The sequence below is a fragment of the Trachurus trachurus genome (genome assembly GCF_905171665.1).
Source record: "Trachurus trachurus genome assembly, chromosome: 5".
NCBI lineage: Eukaryota > Metazoa > Chordata > Actinopteri > Carangiformes > Carangidae > Trachurus > Trachurus trachurus.
Window position 1 is genome coordinate 19,797,548 of NC_139896.1, and position 20,799 is coordinate 19,818,346.

At 43.2% G+C, this 20,799-nt stretch overlaps 1 protein-coding gene across 1 annotated transcript in view; it reads right to left on the reverse strand.

Annotated features, from left to right (window-relative positions):
• Positions 1–1,396: 1,396 nt before the first annotated feature.
• ptprt (protein tyrosine phosphatase receptor type T) overlaps positions 1,397–20,799 on the reverse strand; it is a gene marked incomplete at its 3' end in the record, with an annotated part of 280,480 nt that continues 261,077 nt past the window's right edge. The window contains exons 28-36 of the mRNA XM_083971093.1: positions 19,882–20,036; positions 16,861–16,996; positions 12,354–12,503; positions 12,071–12,244; positions 11,737–11,868; positions 11,521–11,646; positions 8,549–8,712; positions 3,340–3,475; positions 1,397–1,450 (exon numbers count right to left, since the gene is read on the reverse strand). Coding sequence (XP_083827219.1) covers positions 1,397–1,450; positions 3,340–3,475; positions 8,549–8,712; positions 11,521–11,646; positions 11,737–11,868; positions 12,071–12,244; positions 12,354–12,503; positions 16,861–16,996; positions 19,882–20,036 — 1,227 coding nt within the window. The remainder of the gene's footprint in view (positions 1,451–3,339; positions 3,476–8,548; positions 8,713–11,520; positions 11,647–11,736; positions 11,869–12,070; positions 12,245–12,353; positions 12,504–16,860; positions 16,997–19,881; positions 20,037–20,799) is intronic.

Sequence of the window (20,799 nt, forward strand, 5' to 3'; positions counted from 1 at the left end):
TCTTCATAACAACCTCAGCAAACCACTGATGAGCGTCCATGTGTTGCTGTTTGTTGTTGGGAGCTATACTGGTCAGCACAGGTGTCACTAATTGTTACCGTGGTAACAGTGGTCTTGGATCTGAGGTAATCTAGGGGCGGAGGAGGTAGGCCTATCTAATGTTTTAAAATGAGACAGTTTGAATGACATCAGAATGGACCAACACTACAGACCAGACTGAGAGACCAGGACCAGATGTTGAGCAGATGTTTAAACTCAGTGAGCGGCCTGGCACCAAACTGATCTGTAGACATGAAACAACTTGACTGCACCTGACCAGAGTAGATCCTAGTGGTAGGCTTATAAGCCAAAAAGGTATTCAGCTCCAGACTCAAAGTGACATTTTCAAATTCATCATTATTAACTTGTGTTTTTTGGACTTTAAAGATGTTTTCTCCTTCTTATAGTCACTGAGGTGATGTGGACAAACAAGACTAAGATAAGGCGAAGTGGAGATATTAAGGAAACCTTAAAGGAGAAACCAGGTGTTGTTTGCAGCTGTAAAAAGAAACCTCAATTACAGCTGATGTGTGAAACTGGCTCCAGGTCTTAAAGATAAAGAGTGAATTCTTGAGTTCTGATATTTTAATGAAGCTGCTGCTGCTTTAACAGTGACAGAAAACTTTGTGTTGTTGCAAATGACTTCTCCTTGATACAGTTACATCTGATCTGTGAGGAAAATTTCAGAAACACAAACAAGTCTCGGTGTGTTGGTTTTTTTGCTTTGATTCAGAAACTGAACTCAGACAGTTTTCATAAATTTCTCTAAACTCTTGCAGTGTGCGTCCAGCCTTCAGAGGGAGACAACATTCAGGCGTAGAATATATCTAAAAAGGAAATACTGTACAATAGTCACATCACAGCCCAGGAGAGAGAGAGAGAGAGAGAGAGAGAGAGAGAAAAGGAAAAAGTGGCGCTTTTTTTTTTTAAACATTTGACTTTGTTTTTTCAACATATCATTTTTCCTTTTTCCTTTGTACAAGCATGTAAAGTCCCAATATGACACACACACACACACACACACACACTTAAATCACCAGTGTGTGTGTGTTTAGTCGCTTTTTTTTCATCTTCTGTACAGGTTTGTGTGTTGGTGTCATCACAGGCACACGTATAGATACACACACATACACACACTCAATATGCAAGCATGCTCGCTTTTGTTCACACACACACACACACACGCACACACACACACACACTCTCTCTCTCACACACACACACAGGCACACATGTTCACTGCTTGGTTTTTCGGGATCAGCAAAAAGCAGTTTTACTCTTTGCATGAGTCCCAGTGTTGAGAATGCCAGGCAGCGTTGACAGCAAATCAGAAAAGAGAATTTCAGCTCAGAGCCAATCAGAAGGAGCTGAGCGCCTCCAGAGCCACTTCATAGCAGAACTTGTACTGTTCCTGTGGAGGGTCAAACAGAAATAACAGAAAGCAAAGATCAGTTGAGCTGAGTCTATCTCATTTGTTTACCATTAAAAAGTAAGTCGAGTGAGGGTGTAGACTCTCTGACTGACAGCTGGGGGAGCGTAGAGTTGACACAAACCAGCAGGAACCAAAGTCTCAGCTAAGATGTAGGGGGCGGAGTCAAATATTGCCATGGTCCCACAAAAACGAAATAACGAATCAACTTCACAAGCTAAACTCATCAAATGAACCAGAGTGAATAAAACTTCAGGTGTCAACATGTTTGTTGGTCGAGGATGTGGTCATGCTACGGATCAGCTGTGTGAAGATACTGAACATTTTAAAAGGCCTCACACAGGGTCAAGCTCATCTGGGCTGGGATGGGAAGAATAAACTGAGTGTCTGTTGAGGAGGGAGATGAGGAAGGTGCTGAAGCAGCTGCTGCCTCAGTGTTTCACTCTGCGTGTGAATACGACTATATGCCAAGGAGAGAAGAGCGTCATCCCAGAGGATGGGTGACCATGACACCTGTGTCTGTCTGTGTGTGTGTGTGTAAGCAGCTAAACTTTACCTCAGCATAGTGACCCTTTCATAAAAAAAGCATTTATGAGGGTTCTAACCCTGAAATTGTACCGGTTTATTATTTTGTGTTGTCTGCCGCTTGAGCTCAAATTCCTGTGAGCTGGAATGAGCCAGAAAGATGAAACTTGGCCCAATGATTAGAAATGATGTACATCAACTTTTATTAAAATATGAGCCCAGTCGGCCAGATGGTGGCGCTGTAAATAAGGTTTGAAAACGTTTTTTTGAGAAGGCCACGCCCCTCACACCGTAAGTCTGACTGACTTGAAATTTGACTTGAAGTCCAGCTCAATGTGCTCTACAAAAAAGCCAAACAGACCATTAAAGTCCTGACCAGATTTTTTTATGCTAATTTGCATAATGTGAAAAACAGCAAAATGAATAGAACTTTTGAAAGATTGACTCTATCAATACCAACTTCGGTATACAGCCTGAAAATACAACACTCTGATTATAAATGAGCCAGATCGGTCAAAAAACATGGCCGCCATAGACCAAAATATCTTTGCAATGCACGGAGCTTAGAAATGATTGGCCATAACTCCTACACTATTTGCCCTACAGTATCATCACAAAACTTGGTGGGTAGATTCACAACAGGCGTAGGAATTTGCCTACCAAAGCATTTAGAGCTCAACCTATAGGGGGCACTATAAATGCCACAAATCTGTATCTCAACGACCGTTGGATGAAATTTCGCCAATTTTGGTATGCATGCTCCAGGGGCGAGTATGAACTAATATCTTGAGTGCCATGCTGATAGGTGAAAGTGGGTGTGGCCTGTTCATCATTAACCGCCAATTTTTTGCGTATTATTGGTACGTACTTGGTACGTCGACTATAAATGATGTCCACTGCTACTGCTTGGGGCAAAAAAGGTTAGGACCCGTGTATTGCCGCTTGTGGCTACATTTAGAATTTATATTTGTATTTCTCCGGGGTTACAAAATAAAACCTGTGGCCTTACATCTGCCTTGGTCCTCTGACTGTGTCTGGCCCATATCTAAGCAGATTACAGCTGTTTTTGTCTGGATTTTTGTGTGTCTTCGACTTGGTTCAGATGTGGAAGAAGCATCTGATATTCCTGCTGCATAAGAACTGAACTCTGGAGCTAGGCATGTTTAAAACACACATGTGACCTAAGTCCGGAACGTGTTATCCTTGCAACTGGTGCTGCTGTTTGATCTGTTTTCTCTCTGTCTATAAAATCTCAGCATCAATGAAAATGAAAATCCGGGGAAAACAGCTGCAAACTGTGTCAGCACTATCTCCTTAAAACAATGTGTGAGTGTGTGTGTCCTCACCATAGTCTCCACCATATTAGTCTTGTTGTTTCTCAGAGTTTTGACGGTGTGGAAAACATCCACAATGTTCTGCTGCTGGATCATCTCGTTGATACTGCAGATGGCACAGAACGTCCCTGAACGCCCCCCGCCGGTACTGAGGAGGAGGAGGAGGAGGAGGATGATGATGAAGAGCAGGAGGAGGTGGAAGAGGGAGGACAGAGGATATTCATCATTAAACTTCATCATCATCATCATATCCTCGTCATCCTGACAGCTGAGGTATGTGAGCTATAATCATCAATCTGATCAGACAACGAGCAGAAGAGTCAAAGACAGAAAAAGATTTTCAAATGTGTTTATCCCCTCAGTCCTCTGTGTCGATGGACAAACCCTGAACTCACAATTTTAATTACACTGAAAATGGGACAAGGTTTGAGAAGCTGTTTGTTTATTTGTTGGGAGTGAGGATGTGGGAGGGTTTTAATCAGTTTTAAACACCAGGTTTACGGTAAAAAAAGGTTTTCTGTTACAGTTGTATCCATATGATTTAACACATTAAAGTCTTTGGTATCTGTGACACTTTACTGTAGGAGGCAAATCAAGAGGAGAAGGGGGAGGAGCCAGTCACCTGATGAGACTATGAAAAGCTCTAAAAGCTATCCAGGTTTCTGACTTAAAGTGTTTAATGTCTGAAAATGAAAGAATTTCAACAATAAAAAAGCAACAAAAGTGGCAGCACAAAGAAACCCGTCACTACATGCAGTTTAAGTGTCAGAGTTCCACTAATGGATTAAACATGTTTGAATGTTACATTTTCTTTTTGACTTCCTGTAATGGACAGTGGTGCAGCCATGCAAACATATCGGTGCGTTCACTGCCCATGTGCTCCAATCAGCAGTCAGCGCTTCATCGGGCCAGAGTCAAACAACCCACCATGAAAACAGCTCCAGACTCTTCCGTCTCACCTGGTTCCAGCTGAATGGCTTCAGTATTCAGGCTGAATAAAACATTCAAGAGCTGAGAGGTGGAGCAACAGCAGCCACAGACCTGCTCTGTTTCAGCTACATCTCTATCAGCTCTAATCTCTCTTCAGAAACCTTCTCATTTAACATTAAAGAAAGAATAAGAAATATTTCTGATTCACAAAATGGTGAACATGGAGACAGCTCATCATTTACATTCTTTGGATGTAAGTACGTATCTATACGTATGTAGACCTCAGGTCTCACTATACCAGGTCTGATAATCATGTTTAAAATTCAGATATTCCTTCTGCCCCTCTCCTCTGATGTTAGTTTAATTTTTTTTACATAAATTTTTTGTTGCTTGCTTCAGTTTAAAAAGATATATGTTTCTTTTAGAGAGAAGGAGAAAAGGTGTTTGCGCTCTTGCTCACTGTCCAAAAAATCCTCTTTTCAGGTGCGTAGGCCAACAAACATTAGAGAGCAACAGGAGGAAAAGGCTCGCACACTGATCAAAAATGGCAATGTCCACCAGAGATTGACGGATGCAACAAAGATTTAATGGTCCATCAAACAACAAAAAAGTGCAACCATGGTGATAAAATAAAATAAAGAAACACAAATAAGTAATCTTCAGTCTGTCAAGACAGACTGAAGATGGCTGTGTAGGCCGAAACGTTTTTGTCTTACTTATTTTTGTTTCTTTATTTTATTTTATCACCATGGTTGCACTTTTTTGTTGTTTGATGGACCATTAAATCTTTGTTGCATCCGTCAATCTCTGGTGGACATTGCCATTTTTGATCAGTGTGCGAGCCTTTTCCTCCTGTTACTTTAGAGAGAGAAAATGTGTTTTCACTCCACCGCTGTGAGACATGACTCAAGGCTAAAACACATTAATGTTATGAGCGACCGTCTGAGAGAATAAAATCAAGACAGGTCAAGACTCAAGTGGAAGCTCGTCTCAAGGCGGCCGAAAGAGTTCCACAGTTTGTTTACGAATGTGTGAGAGACGTTTGGCAGCTGATTAATGTCTGAGAGTCTGAGAGAAACAACCGCAAGCAAACCACTTGCAGATGATCTTTGCTCCGTGAACCAGCTTGAAATGTGGAAATGTGGATCTCAACATTAGTGGCTGTGATTTAGACCAGAGAGCTGAAGCTTCTCCGTCAATAGGACTAGGAATCTAAATATGAATTTATACAAAGCAGAAATATTACATGATACTGTACAACACATGGGGTTAACGGCTACTGTACACTCAGGGTAGGCATTAATAAGCTTTGCTTCTGCCTTCGCCCTTTCGCCCATATTGATCATGAAATTCTGACTTGCTTGTGTATGTTTATGTTTTGTCAAATGGACGAATAAATCAATCAATCAAGGTCTGGGATTAAAGAGTGAACTGCAGCCCTGGAAATAAGTTTCAAAAACACACATTCACCGACCCAAACTAACTGGGCTTACACTTTAAAGTTCACTGGGGAAAGAAAGTGGAGACAATGTTCTTCAGTGTTGGAGGGAAACAGCTGAAATTCACTCCCATTGTGACCTTCAGGTAAGTGGTACAGTAAATTTGACTTATTTGCAACCTACCCGTTATTATGGTTTTCATAATAATGGATAGAAATCTACAAACTCTATTTTTTTCAAACTTTTAACTGTGAGACCATGTCTGTGAGATTGCAACCAAGCAACTAATTGCTTTTTTTTAACAAAAAAAAAAAAAAAAATCAGTCATCTGTGGAATGGACAATCTTGATGTGACAATCAAACTGTCATTTGTCCCTCCCTCCCTTGTGTGTACCACTCTTCGTTTACTAATTGCACGCGTGCTTCAGTCTTCGACAAGTTACGACACGGAAAAGACAACGCCAGTAATCCAATATACCACACTGTAGTCTGGTAGCAATGTAGCTCTAAGCTGAATGCTGGCTGGTTTATTATGATGTCAGGTGTTTTCTTTCATGTGAATGAGCCATGAGAAAAAGCTGGTGGTAAGTTAGTGATGCTGCGCAGTGAAGCCACACTACATGCAACGATATCGCTGAATGCCGCATTACTCATTACATTGGGCCGCACCGTGAAGGTGATACCATCGCTGCACTAAGCATGCTGGGATACCTGACGGCACAACCCAATGTAATCCCAATATGAGCGACATGGCTTTCTGCGATATTGGCACGCATAGTGGGGCTTCACTGTGCAGCATCACGTTCCTTTGCTCTAGAGGCGTGGCTTCGGAGAGAAGTCTGAGGAAAGGGGCTTGGACTTTTGAATTGTGTATTTTCAAAATCTGGCCTACTAGAACCGTTTTTCCAGGATCTTCGACCCTACCTTTAACAGCTCCAGGGAAATTCAGAATCACTCTTGTTTCTCTTCTGTTGTGTTTGTTGGGAAACAGATTCTCTTTCATCTTTGTGTCACAGCAACTCCGGAGGAGAACGGGGCTTTAGACCAAAATCATCTGAATGTATGAACTTCTGTGCACTAAAGTTTCAGAGACAATTTGGAACCACATCACTCCAGGCACACTGCTGCATGCAGGGAATCAGTTCGATACATCTAAAATCTAAAATTCATATTCATGTACAGTAGGTTTAAATAAATAAATATTTATAATACATTTTTAACCCCCCCCATGCGATTTTCTGAACATGAGACACGTGTTCAGCATAAGAGTAAAGAGCAGAAAATCCTCCGTCTCACCAGCTGCTGATTGAACGATCATGTTTCTCCTCATCTCCGGTATTACCTCGTCTGTGAAATCAATATCTGGGGCTGATTAGTCAGCGCTGCAGAGAAATCTCACACCCCCCGTCACTCAGAGTTACTGGGGTAGAACACGACAGCCGGGGCAGCTGGTGATTACTAAACTACAATAATCTGCTGCAAATGGTTTTTTCTACAGAAGCCCTGAAGTCTGTTCTAAAAATTTTTTTTATCTTTCTTCATCTGTGAAAACAACCAGTGATGTGGAGGTGGAAAATGATCCCAATTTATTGTACCATTTAAAAAATGACCCCATTTTATTTTTTTTACTTGTCTCTCTGGGATGGTTCTCTCAGATAAATGTTTTAACTACAACTGATGCTACTACTAATAATAATGATTATGTTAATGATGATTTATTTTCATCTCTGAAAACAACCCCAACAGGCAAGTGGAAAATTTTCATAATTTTTTTTCATTATTTTAGTAGTATTTTTGTAGTTTATGGCTCCAACTGTTACTAAGTAGCAGCAGTTTAACTATTGACTCTGTGTGTGAGGGTCAATCATTACGTTTAAGTTTCAACCTGAAGCAATGAGAGCGTTTCAGAGCTCAGTGACAGACTGTTCTGACCTCCCAGCTAAAAATCTAACTTTTTTAATATTTATGGAGTAGATTCAGTAGTACTGAAATATTGATCGATGTACAGCCTATGATCTATAAACATCGCTGAGGATAAATATAGAAATAATTTATAATTAATTGGTTGCAGATGTTTTGGTATTCTCTCTTTCTTCCACTGGGACAGAAAACACTGAAAAGCAAACAAAACTCCAACAGCAGCTCGAGCAGGCGAATCAATGCCAATTCTGATTGGGCCAATGGGCTGTGACAGTGAAAGCTGATTGGATGAGCACCAGCGAATGTTTGAGAGTGTTTGTGTGCATTGTTGCTGTTTGTGAATGTCCCTCTAATCTTTTGTGTATAGATTTTACAGCCTGTGTTTCCCTTCATCATGATCAGTCCCATTTGTTCTGCTCAGACAGGACGTGTGTTTGTGTACACACCCACAGGCTAAATGTGTGTGTGTGTGTGTGTGTGTGTGTGTGTGTGTGTGTGGATTCAGCCTTATTTGTGGTGGTTTAAAGGCTCTTTGGTAAAAAGAAGTAACAAACACTGTAATAACTCAATAACAATCAGACTTGGCTGTTTGTCTCTGGGCAAAGAGTGATGTCTCAACAGAACACACCTATACATCATCTCAGAGGTGTGTGTGCGTGTGTTTGGCTCTCTGAGTGTGTGTTCACTTAGACAGTGTACTGTATACTTTCTCATTGTTAAGTGTATCTCCACATCTTTGTGTCTCCTTCTCCCTGTCATACACACACACACATACACACATGTACATGTGCACCTGCATGCTAAGGGCACATTTGTCTTTCTATGATTTTGTCTTGATTTATTGCCGTGGTGACATCATTTGTTCCGACCTCCTTTCTCTTGCTTCTTACTATTTCATCATATGTTTGTGTGTGTGTGTGTGTTGAACTCACAGGCAGTGCACCACAGTCCTCCCATCTCCACCGTCATACTGCTCCTGCCACTTGGCCAGCCTCCGGACCAACTGGAGGATGGAGCGCTTGGAGAGAGGCGTGTCCCTGTAGGCCGGCCAGCCAATGAACTGGAAGTGCTGCACCAGGCGGTAGCCGTCCTGTGGCTGAGGAGACAGGTGAGGGGACACAGGTGTGAGCTGGGGAATGTAACATTTAAAACATAATTCAGGTTGTTTGTTGTGTGCAGACAATGGAAGATCTATCAGTTGTCTCAGTGGTTACTGCTGTAACAGTCACGGTTTGATGAAATGGATTTAGGAGAAGATGGTTGGAAGAGTTGGGTTGAAATAAGTCCATCCTCAAAATTAGATGATCTTTGTTGTTATGGTAACAACATTAACAGCTGGTTTTACAGTGGGTGTATTGCAAAGTCTTGTATGTGAGTGTTTTATTCTGAAAGGCTCTTCCTGATGCTCCAGACATGGTTATTGACCTTTGATCTGACGCCTCCGGCCCAAACATCACTGAACCAAACTGAGATTGAAAAGTATGTTTTGACCAAGTTGATACAGGAAGTGAAGGCACCATGATCACCTGATCTGACATGGGCGTTCACGTGGCGGTGGCGGTCTCCTCGGGTGCCGACAGCCTCTTTGAGGCGTAAATCACTCCTCGTGGTGTCAGCGCGTCTTTGTGCCATGATTAGTTCTTGTTTCTGAACAAAACGCCTTTTCAAAGTAAATCGGATTGGACTCGACAAAGACGACATCTTCTAATGTTTAATTCAATTTCATGGCAGACAAAATGTTTCCAGCTGTCTGGCCCGGGGCGCTTGGCATCCGCCACCTAAAATACCACAACCCGCCGTCACTGTCAGACTGATTTACTGCCTGTTTGCCAGACACGCATATGCACATTGACATTTACACACACATCCAAACAGAAAGCGGCGTCTGTTTTTCATTCCCCTTCAAATCCTTCTCTCCCTCTTTCTCTTGCCACTTTACCTGTTTCTCCTTCTCCTTTAATCTGCTTCCCATCCACTTTACCCATCAGCCTTTGCAATCAGCTCCTCTTTCAAACCCTTTCTTCTTAGCCCCTTTCCCCCCGCTTCATCCCATTTCTCTCTCCACTTTCCCTTCTCCTCAAACCGTTTCTCTTGCCTCACTTTTCGCTATCGCCGTCTTAGTTTGATGGCTCAGTGGTTGGTGGTACAGACTCAGCTTGGTCGGAGTTGCTCTCAGTGTGAGATGTGCTGTTGTGGTGATGATATGAGCCATTTCACGCTACACTGGTGATGTGTTCAAGGGAGAGAGAGAGAGAGAGAGAGAGAGGAGTGGAATATATAGAGAGCGTAGAGGTAGTGGGGAGTTCACTGAGCGCTATAGGAGCAGGCAGACAATAGAGCGCTACTAGAATCGTAGTGTCATGGATGGGTGATGAAATGAGATGAGAGGGGAGTAACAAGAGGAGGCAAGAAGGGAGAAAAGAGAGAGGAGGCGAGGAGAGATGAGAGGAAGGGTGAGGTAGTGAAGGGAGGAGAGAGAACAGATGAAGATAAGAGGAGAATAATCTTCATATTGTTCTGTTGTTATTGCAGCATCTCGAACACACACCCATGTTCTCTATGGAGAGGTGACTCTGCTAGCCTGATGCTGGCAGTCTGCTTCAGTGCAGACCTCACAGCTGCTCTGACCTCACGTAAAAATCTCTTTATATCACATTCCTCCGCTCATCCTTCCAAAATCTATTCTGTCTCCTAAAGAAGAAATGTTCTGTTTTCTTCATCCGAAGATTCAAACATCTTGTACCTTATGAACTGCCAGGTCTCTTCATGTACATGCCTGTTTGTGTGTGAAAAGATCCTACACATGGATGTGATGGAGTTTCAGGTCACTTAGACACTTCATGAATATCATGAAGACCTCATAATTTTACTGTTAAGTTTCTGTTAAAAAAAAGACTGCTTGTCAGACGTATATGTCTATGGTCAGAAACCCCGACCCAAGATGGCGGCCGTGTTGACGTGCCTGACAAGCCCGAATGCAGCATCTACGTGTATATATCTATGATAGTATCCAGCAGGAGCCATCTTTATCCTCCATAGCCATAGCAATCAAAGACTCATAGATAAGGATGCAGGGAAAAGCAGAACTAAAAGTGAACGAATCCAGCTCCAGTACAGGTGAGAACTGTGGACCAGCCTTATGAAAGAGAAACGGAGGATGTGACATCACTGCTGACATCATGCTGCTCATAGTTTCATGGCTTCTCTTCAGCTCGCTGGACTGAAACTGAGCAATCATACTGTACAGATTTCTGAATGTGTTTGGAAAAACATTGTGTATAGGTCCATAAAAAGTGGTTTTCACAAGACTTTACAGGCCTACACAGATACAGTACATCAGCCCTGGTCAAGCAGGAACTCTCTGCAGACCAGGATTTAACATCCAGCTTAAGGGGCCAAACTCAGCAAATTAAGGTTAGCCTAACCCTAACCTCTCATGGGTGAACTACAAACTCCTCCAGTTGATCAATAAGCCAAAGTGCAGTCAAGGTGAAATCGTTTAGTGACTGAATCGCATCACTGAAGACAGTTTGACAGAGTAAGGAAGAAGAGAAGATGGAATAATATGAACAGGGGAAACTGAGACATTAGGACACAGAGAAAATGAGGACACTGAGGCCAGACTCTCCCAGAATTAAGTCCTGCAGCACTATATTAATGGATTTAGAGATGTTCTTACACACTGAGAGGTTAGGTTAGAGAGAGATGACATTGGTGATTATGTTCCCAAACCTCTGAGCTGTGGTGTACATAACCTTAAGGTTATCAGCATAATATACAACATCCTTATACTGTTTTAATAAACAGGGCTGTGAACTGTCTCCACTGCAGTGGAAATCTATATTCCTGCAGAACATCTCATCTTTAAACATTCAACTCAGGAAACAAGGAGTGGGGGCTTCACCCTAGCCATGTTGCAGATCCTGAAGATCCGGTTGATGATGTCTTCATCGATGTCAGCTGATATGAACTCCACTTGAATAGGGCCGTAGCAGCACGAGCTCTTCTCCGGCCAGTACTGCATACACAACTGCAGAGGACAGAGACGATGGAGTGATGAATGAACAGAGAGTAAAGCCATTCTGTCTGTCCGTGTGGGAGCCTGTGTGTTTGTTCCTACCTGCGCTGCATCCATCTCATTCAGCATTACGATGGAGGAGCAGTTGTAGTCGAACACCAGTCTCCAGAAGTCGCCCATGGTGTTTGGCAAAGGATGCTGGGTAACAATGAAGGCCGCTGGCTGTTTGTGGCTCTGGAGCGTTGAGACCAGAAATGAATAACAACAGGAAGCACATGTTTACTAACTCCACACACACACTCACATTAATGCACACACACGCACATACACACTCACATTCACATTCACACTCACACACACACACACACACACACACACACACACACACACACACACACACACACACACACACACACACACTTATTTACAAACTTACATCCATTAATGCAGCGTTGATGTAATTGGAGCTCTCTCCGTCCACTGATATGAGAAAGGGCAGGCAGCGGTCAGCTGACAGGACGTCCATGCTGCGGTTCTTGTCGTGGTTCCTGGGTAACAAACCCACGCTGCAGTCCTCTGGACGGACTCTAGGGGTCACTATATTCAGGGTCTGACAGACACAAAACTTGGTCAGTCACTTTAAGGTCTTTAGTTCAGGGAACATGTAGGATTCATTTCCGTTTTTGTCTCTGTTAATGTGTGTGTATTTGTGTGCCCACCTGAAACTCATCTTTGATCTGGCTGGAGTTGGTCTGTGGGTCCAGTCTACTGATGTTGTAGTAAATGGCTCTGAACTCACACACTGGTATGGCTGTGTTCCCGCATAGACACGCCTCCAAGATGGCGTCATGAACAAACACGTACTGCTCCTGCAACGTGAGCACAAACACACAATCACGCTGTGGGAAGCAGAACAGAAAAAAACCTCTGGCTCAGGTGTCGTGATGAACCAGCCTCCGGTCCTGGACCTGACTGAGCAGCACATCAGCCTGCAGCTGGAAGGGTCTGTCACGACTGAGCCATGAAACTTACTCCAGTGTTTCTATAAACATGAAGTTTATTTTCAGCTGAGATGTCTAGGAAGGCCAATTTTCATGAAGGCTTCACACATGTATCAGGTTTTATATTTTGCTCCTATTACACATTTTGGACAGAGATGCTGCTGTGAGTAGCAGCTCAGTGAGGTAGTGGCTGTTGTCAGTTGCTTCCAATCAGAAGTGCTGACCAGCTATCGTGGGCGTGGTCGGATGTCACAGCCGAGAACTTGCTGCACTTCCGTCCTGTTCAAGTCTCTGCTGGCCCTATACGTTTCCACTGTGGTCAAGCTCTGACTTTGCACAAGGCTTCATTGGCATCAGCATTTTCAGAAGCATGAGAAACAATGAGGAGGGGAGTTGGGGGGATGGGGTGTGTGTGTGTGTGGGGGGGTTGCAGTGTTGCCTTGCAGTGTTTCTGTGCTCTGGATCAACTGCGCTCTTTGTGCTCCAACCGCTGAGCCAACATGAGCTGCAGCCGCTGCCACCACCGTGCATGTTAATGCTGCAGCTCCCTCTGTGCCACAGTCGCTCCAGATTTATCTACCATCTTCTCCCATCACCTTTTATTTCTCCACCTCCTCCGGTTTCTTCCTCTTCATCTCACTCTCCTGTTTACTGCTGTCTTCGGCTTTTTCAATTTGCTTTTCACTCTCTCTCTCTCTGTCTATGTCTCTCTGTCTCTGGTGAATGTTAATTGTTGCCCTTGGAGCGGAAAGGAGAGTTTTAAAAGCATTGCTGAAATGACCTCTCCTGACCATTACCTAATCACATGCAAAAACACATGTATGCACACAGAAAGAGATGAGTACTCATTCATACTCTTTACACACACACACACACACACACACACACACACACACACACACACACACACACACACACACACACACACACACACACACACACACTTTCCCCTGTGCCTTTTAAAAGATTAATTGCTTTGTGTTGCGCAGAGCAGGATTATAATAGCGTCAAGCAGCTTCAACACTGACACAAATTGCTCCCACACATATTCAAAAGGAAGGGCAGGATGTATTTAGCTTGGTTTCAAGAGGTATAAAACACACACACACACACACACATACACACACACACACACACACACACACACACACACACACATACAAAACCCAGCTTTCATATCACGGCTGTCATGTGAAAACACTCAAAGTGCTGCCCGGGGTAACTTTCCTGAGCCTCGCACTTCTGAAAAAACCCATTCACAAGTCAATTCCCGGCTCTGGGCTCGAGCTGTCAGTCTGAAAATGAGGCTGTTTTTCTTTATTCCTACTAAAGTTGACTTTTTTTTTTCTTTTTTGGAAATGCGACGTTTTTCATCAGTGGCACAAATGAAATGCAGAGGCGGGGATGGATTAGGTTGGCTTAAGGTAGCTTAGAGGAGAAATGAATACTTCTGTTCCAAAATGAAACACCCAACATTTGAAGACACTGAGAAAAAGGGAAGTGATTGATCGAGCAAAATGAGAACAAATTGTGACACCTTTTAAAGGAGAGGAAGGAAGTGGATTCCTTGGGTGAAGAAAAGACACGACTTTCTAGGAGACAGATCATCTACTCCTCAGAGATGTTGCGCGGTAAACCTCAAATCATTGACTGTGTGACTCTGATGAAGCCACATCACAGCAGTTATAATAGTATTATGAGTATATTAAGGACTTCCACCTGCACAATAGGTCAACTTTGGACTGCACAAAGACCAGTTATCCTGTGATATGTTAAAGAGTTCGCTAATATACGTTATATTTAACTCTGACCCTAATGAATTATTATTTCTGTTGATGAAACCGAGACTCTATTAGTGGTGCTGAAGTTTCAGATCACTACAAACTTCAGAGATGTGTTGTAGCAGCGTTCAGAGCCACCTCGGTTTCCTTAGGATGTGAAGTAGCGGCCATTATTGTAAATTGTTGCTTAGTGAGCTTTGATTTCCATCACAAGGCAACACGTTGGATGTACAGTATACGGGCATGTTAGCGTTACTTAGACTCTCTAAAAACTCAGTTGTACAGTACAGTAGCACAGTCAGCAATGCAGCCAATAGTTATTATTTATTAGCTCGCTCAGTCAGGGGGGGTCGCTCTGTGTTCTGCTATAAGACCTTGCAAATGAATGAAACCATTTTGACCCTGAGTTAAGTAATGTGTGTGTGTGTGTGTCTAAGTCACAATACGTTACAAACACACAAAGAATACTAAATCTGTGTGTGTATGATTTCATTTCTGTGCATATTGTGTATGTGTGTGTGTGTGTGTGTGCACTGAGGTCATCTATTATTCAGGGAACATTTAATATTCATAGACTGATTGGGGTGGATGATCTAAGAGAGAGAAGCACTGAGACGCTGTTTCTCTGTCTACGCTCACAAACGCAGACACACAAAGTACAGACAGACACAGACAGCAGGCTTTAAGCTAATGAGGCTAATTGAACATATTTCCTACATGAAACTGGCCTTTGGCGTAGGACGTCTGTGTGGAGTGCGTTTATGAGTGTGAGCATCTGAATCTGATTCCAGTTTCCATGCACTACTGCAATTTTAAAAATGTGTGGACATGTTTTTGTCCTTCTTGCACAAGAATATTTGTCTAGTAAAATAGTCTCTGTGTGTGTCTACATCTGGGGCCTCATTTATCAAAGAGGGTGTAAAAGTCCTCTTAAATTTTCAGTACGACGGAAAGGCAAAATGTGCGTACGACCAAAAAATATACACTCTTTTCAGATCTATCAAACTCCGCGTACACACGGCTGCACGGTATTTCCCTTGATAAATCACACCGGACCTGAGAAAAGCGTGGATGAGAACACGCCTCATACCCAGCCCCCTAAATGGCCCCACACAACCATATATGGTCAATGCAAATCAGTTACGTGCATATTAAGTAGCCATGTGCACTCTGGAAACGTGTGGAATGACGTCAGTGGAAGACGGTGAAGACAACAGACGGACGGAGAGCGGAGAAAGAAGCGGAATTTCTCTGAAAGCGAGATACACGGTAACACGGCAATATCAGTCAGAAACATCATCTTGCATTGAAAGGCTACAATACAAACAAAAAACTCCCAAATCTAAATGAAACAGAACAGAAAGAAGAAGAATCACATTCATTCTGCCCCTTATTTTAGATTATGTCATAATAATTTAAAGCAGGGTTTCCACTGCCAGTTAGTACTTTGCACCCCTTTCCACTAACCCCCAACTGCCGTTCACTGCACGACTTTGATTTTCATTTGTGCATAGCTATAAAAAAACAAACAAACAAACATTGAAGTCCACCAGTCTGTGACTTTTCCTAAAATGATGTTGGGCAGCACCAATTTTTGTTAAATAGGCTACAATAAATATTATTCACACAAAAAATATCGATCATGTTTTCTCATTTGCTTTGATTTGCGCTGACATTATTGGGCTTGCTGCTTGCTTGTGTGTGTCCACAGTCTGGTAACACACGCACGTCGCAGAAATTATTTTCCAGACTGGACAGACTGGTTGTGGAAGAGGTGTAGCCTACATGCAAGGGAAAAATATCAATATGATATCAAAAGAAAACGAAATTCGTTTTATAAAGCCAGTATTTAGGAGCAAACTAGTGTAAATGCACAGGGGAAAAATCTGAGTCGCTGTGCTTTTCATGTAAAGTGCCGACGTCAACAGTGTGCGGTGGTGGTGGTGGTGGGGGTGCTGGGGGGGGGGGGGGGGGGGGGGGGGGGGTCATCATCACCACCACTTGCTACTTCAAACAGTGTCCGTGCTCCTCGCACACTGCAGTTCTCTGACTCTGCAGCGGCGTCGCCAATTCCTCCTGTTCTTCAAAAAGCGTGTAAATGCCGGTACGCCATGGTCAGACTGGTCGTAAATTTCGGCACTTTCTCCCGACAGGTTTTGGTTTGATAGATCCCAAATTAGGCGGAGAAAAGTGCGTACGCACAAAACGGGGGAAAGAGCGTGTAAAAAAACGTGTATCCACAATGATAAATGAGGCCCCTGGACTGTTTGGTGGCCCTGAGAGCTCAAAGCAGTGTGGCTTGAAAAAACACAAAAAACTTCAGAAACCATACAACATAGATGTTGCAATTCGTTTCGGTGGTTGTTTTGTATCTCTGGTTGTGTTGTCTCTGTGATTTTGTTGTGTACCTTGCTGTGTAGCACTGCTGTGGTTTGAATCCTCACCTCTGTCTGCACCATGTTGACTCGTTGTGACCTCAGCTCACGGATGCAGTTGAAGATGTCCACCACGCCTTCGTTCTCCGCCATGTCCAACATGATGTCCACCGCGATGAAACATCCCGTCCTCCCTGCACCAGCGCTGCAGACAGACACACACACACACACACACACATACACACACATATAGGTCTCTGCTTATTTGTAATATAATCATCATCTATAACTTTTTGCAACAGATGATTGTGATTTACAATTTACAACTGACATTTTAACAAGGTCTGCCTTAAAACACACAAACACACACACACAGACTTTAATGCGACATGTCAGACATTACGGTGACACATCCTGAACAGTAATGCCGACAGGGAAGAGACTGATAGAGGGGCAGAAGAGCAGATGGATGGAATGAGCATGGTAGAAAAGGAGGAGGTGAAAGAGAGAGACTGAGAGTGAGAGAGAGACAGAGAGAGAGGGGGAAGCATTTAGTGATTTGGAGTCATAGAAGTGGTTGTCACAAGGGAGAAATCAAGGGAGGAGAGGAGCCACGGATGGAGAGATGGAGGAGGATGAGGTATGGAGGGCTGGCAAGAGGGGGAGGTGAGAGACCTATCTTTCACTTTGCATCCCCCTGACAGCTCCCATAGACAGAGAGAGAGAGACAGAGAGAGAGAAGAGGAAGGAAAGATAGAAAGGAGAAAGAGAGAGAAAAGGAGGGAGCGCCTCTGCAGATTACCTGTCAACCCCTGTGATTAATGTTGAGACCAGAATACTGCTGGGCCTCTGTGTGTACGCATGTGTGTGTGCGTGCATGCATGTATGTATGTGTATGTGTGTGTGTGTGTGTGTGTGTGTGTGTGTGTGTGTGTGTGTGTGTGTGTGTGTGTGTGCCTCATGACACAGGCCGATAGCGTCAGAGTGCCCCCGGATATTGGAAGTGACGGCCATAACTTCCTGCCTGTCTGTCCACATGCTCTTACTACGGCTGTCTGTTGACGTGACTGCTCATCGTGATGCGCTGTCCACGCTCTCTCTCTCTCTCTCTTTCTTTATGTAGACATGTCTTTTCTTCAACTACCTCCCAGTAATACAGTTACTGTTTGTTCTTCATCTAATCATGAATTGTTCAGTCTTTATATATTAATTTTGATTTCTGGATATTTGCCTCACATTAATCAGCAATCTCCTAAACAAAGTTGATGTCAACTTGAGAACATGTTATAGGAAATCAAAGTTGTGCAAAAACTGCCACTGGTTTAATATCAACACGGCAGCAAGATTTTCCAATCATACCCCTCCCAGGTTATTGTCAGACACTACGATGATCAGAGCCCCCCTAAATGCCTCACATATAAGCTATTGGAATAAGCTACATGCAGCCCACATCAGCAGGCATCCCACCTATGGGATGGGGAGCAGCAGAAGTGACCATGTAGTGGTTTTATGGGTGTTTAATTGGGTTTATAGTTGTCATTGAGGGCTCATTCAGGGGGGCCAGTAACCCCTGAGAGACTCTGCACATACAAATCTTTGAAAATGTTACATGAGTCACCTTGGAAGCTGCTCACTATCAGTTTTTGTTGTTTGTTGCTGTTTAAAGCCTCAGCCTGGGACAGTGCTAAAAAATCTTGGTGCATTCATGTGCTCGGGACATTCTGAAAACTGCCCTCCTGTATCTTTACACACCCTCATTAAACTCTGATCAGGTTCAGTAGCAATGTTATAGCAAAATTAAACATATTTTCAGAGGATTTTTCAAACAAGAGTCACAATAAACAGTTAGCGACTTGGCAGAAAAAACAAAAACATCACTGCTTCTTTCAACACACTGATGCTTCAAATTAGTATCAAACACAAGTCGTAATGTTCTTTGAGTCAATTTTACAATGTGTGATTAATCTGCACCTGGGGGTGAATGTGTGAGAAGCTTTTTTACCTCTGCCATTTAATTCTGTCTGTGGCCCGTTCCCAGCTACTTGTTGTGTTAAAGTGGAAAACATTAATTTTAAAAGCTGCTGCTCAGTGTAAGGAGTCTGCTCCAAACCTTTTCCTATTGTTGGTCACTCAGAGTGTCAACCTTTTAAAGCTGCTGATGTTCAGGCCCCGGAGTTGAACTGTTAACGTCCCATAAAGAACAGAACATGGAGGTTAAATATACTGTACTGTCGCTGTGGGGATCTTAAAACTGTCACTTTTTTTTCTTCCTCCCTCCGTCTCTGGTAGATGACAGTGTGATGGGATAGAAGTGGGGTGGGAGTTGAATTTCTTCTTCCTTTTTTTTTTTTTTCCCAGTTCTGCTTTATAAAGGTTAACACCATCGATCTAATTCATGGACGGGTGATTAGTGAGAGTGAGATCATATTGGTACTGACAACATGAGCTGTTATCTTATTGGGGGAGGAAGAGGGGGAGAGGAGGAAGAAATAGAGGACAGGAGGAGGAGAGGCTGACAGAGGGACAAAGATGGAGATCTTCAGGCTGTTACGAGGTTAAATGTTTCAAGTGATGGTGGCTCAGTTTGATTCCTGACGCAAAGACATGTGTTTGTCTGCTTCCTGTACTCTGTACAGATACTACACACATATGATAACACACATAACAATAAAAACAGACTCTGTTTACATAACACGCATCAGTGATTTCATTGTTCCTGTTGCATTGGCTGTGAAAGAAACACAGCAGCTACTCGTGTCTTTTAATAACTTCTGTTTCTTTTATTTTACAGTATCAGTGAAGGACAGATTGTGATGGTGGGTGGTCACAGTGCAACACAAGGAATCTATTTAAAACTCAGTAATGAGCTTTGAAGACATCAGTAAAATATGAAACATAAAGTGTACGTGGCTCACACAAAAAATAAAAAGAACTCGGCTTATTTTTATTCCCTGTAAGAACCAGAGAGTCTGTGTTTGTCCTTGTCTGGTCTGTGCAGCCGCTGACCACCAGCATCAGGGAATTAAGTTCATCTCCGGCAAGACCTTCACAAATGTGTGTGTGTGTGTGTGTCTGTCTGTGTGTGTATACCTGCAGTGTGCCACAATGGGCCCAGCGTCTGGCGGGTTGAGGAACTTGACCTGTCGTATGAAGCCCAGCAGTCCGGTGGCATAGCAGGGGACGCCGTGGTCAGGCCAGCTGGTGAAGTGGAACTGACGGAGCTCACGGATCTCGTGGTGACCCTTCTAAAAACACACGCAAACACATACACACACACAGAGCAGAGAACATAGAGGATTTACAACCGTGGATATCCAGGAAAAGCCGTGGCCATTTTATCTCCTGATGATGACAAATGTGAGGATCTCAAAAGAATCTTATTGTTGGCCTTTTGGGAAAAAGAGACTGACAAGAAGACACATCACGGTTCAGCAGCTAATTTACAGCGGGGGCTGCAGGAATCTGTTGGGGGCAGGCCGCCTCTTTGGCTACGGATGGAAAATGAATCGATCTCATGGATGTCAAGACGCCACTTTGTGCCACTTCTGGGAATGAGAGACGGGAAGACTCATCGTGGCTCATTTGCCTAATTTACAGGGGAGCTTTGAGGAAACTGATGGCCATTTTGGCTCCAGTGAAAAGATTAATTGATTTCACAAATCTCATGATGGCCCTTCTGGGAGAGACTTACAGGAGGAAATGCCATGGTTCAGTTCAGATGGATAATTTACAAGGAGATTTTCAACATCTCACAGTCACTTGGCTCCTCGCTGAGTGAATGAAAATATCAGAAAAGTATCAGGAGGCATCAGAATAGTGAACAATATAAAATAAAAGATGCTTTTATTAAACATACAAAGTTTCTTTTTCTACGATGCAGCAGAGGAGGCTGTCAGCTGGAAAGACGGATTCTTAAGGACTCAGATAAAAAAAATAAATGGGTCTCTGCACCACTCGCTGTGGCTGCTCTTGGAAACAGATACAGCGAGAGACAGTTTGGTCCATAAC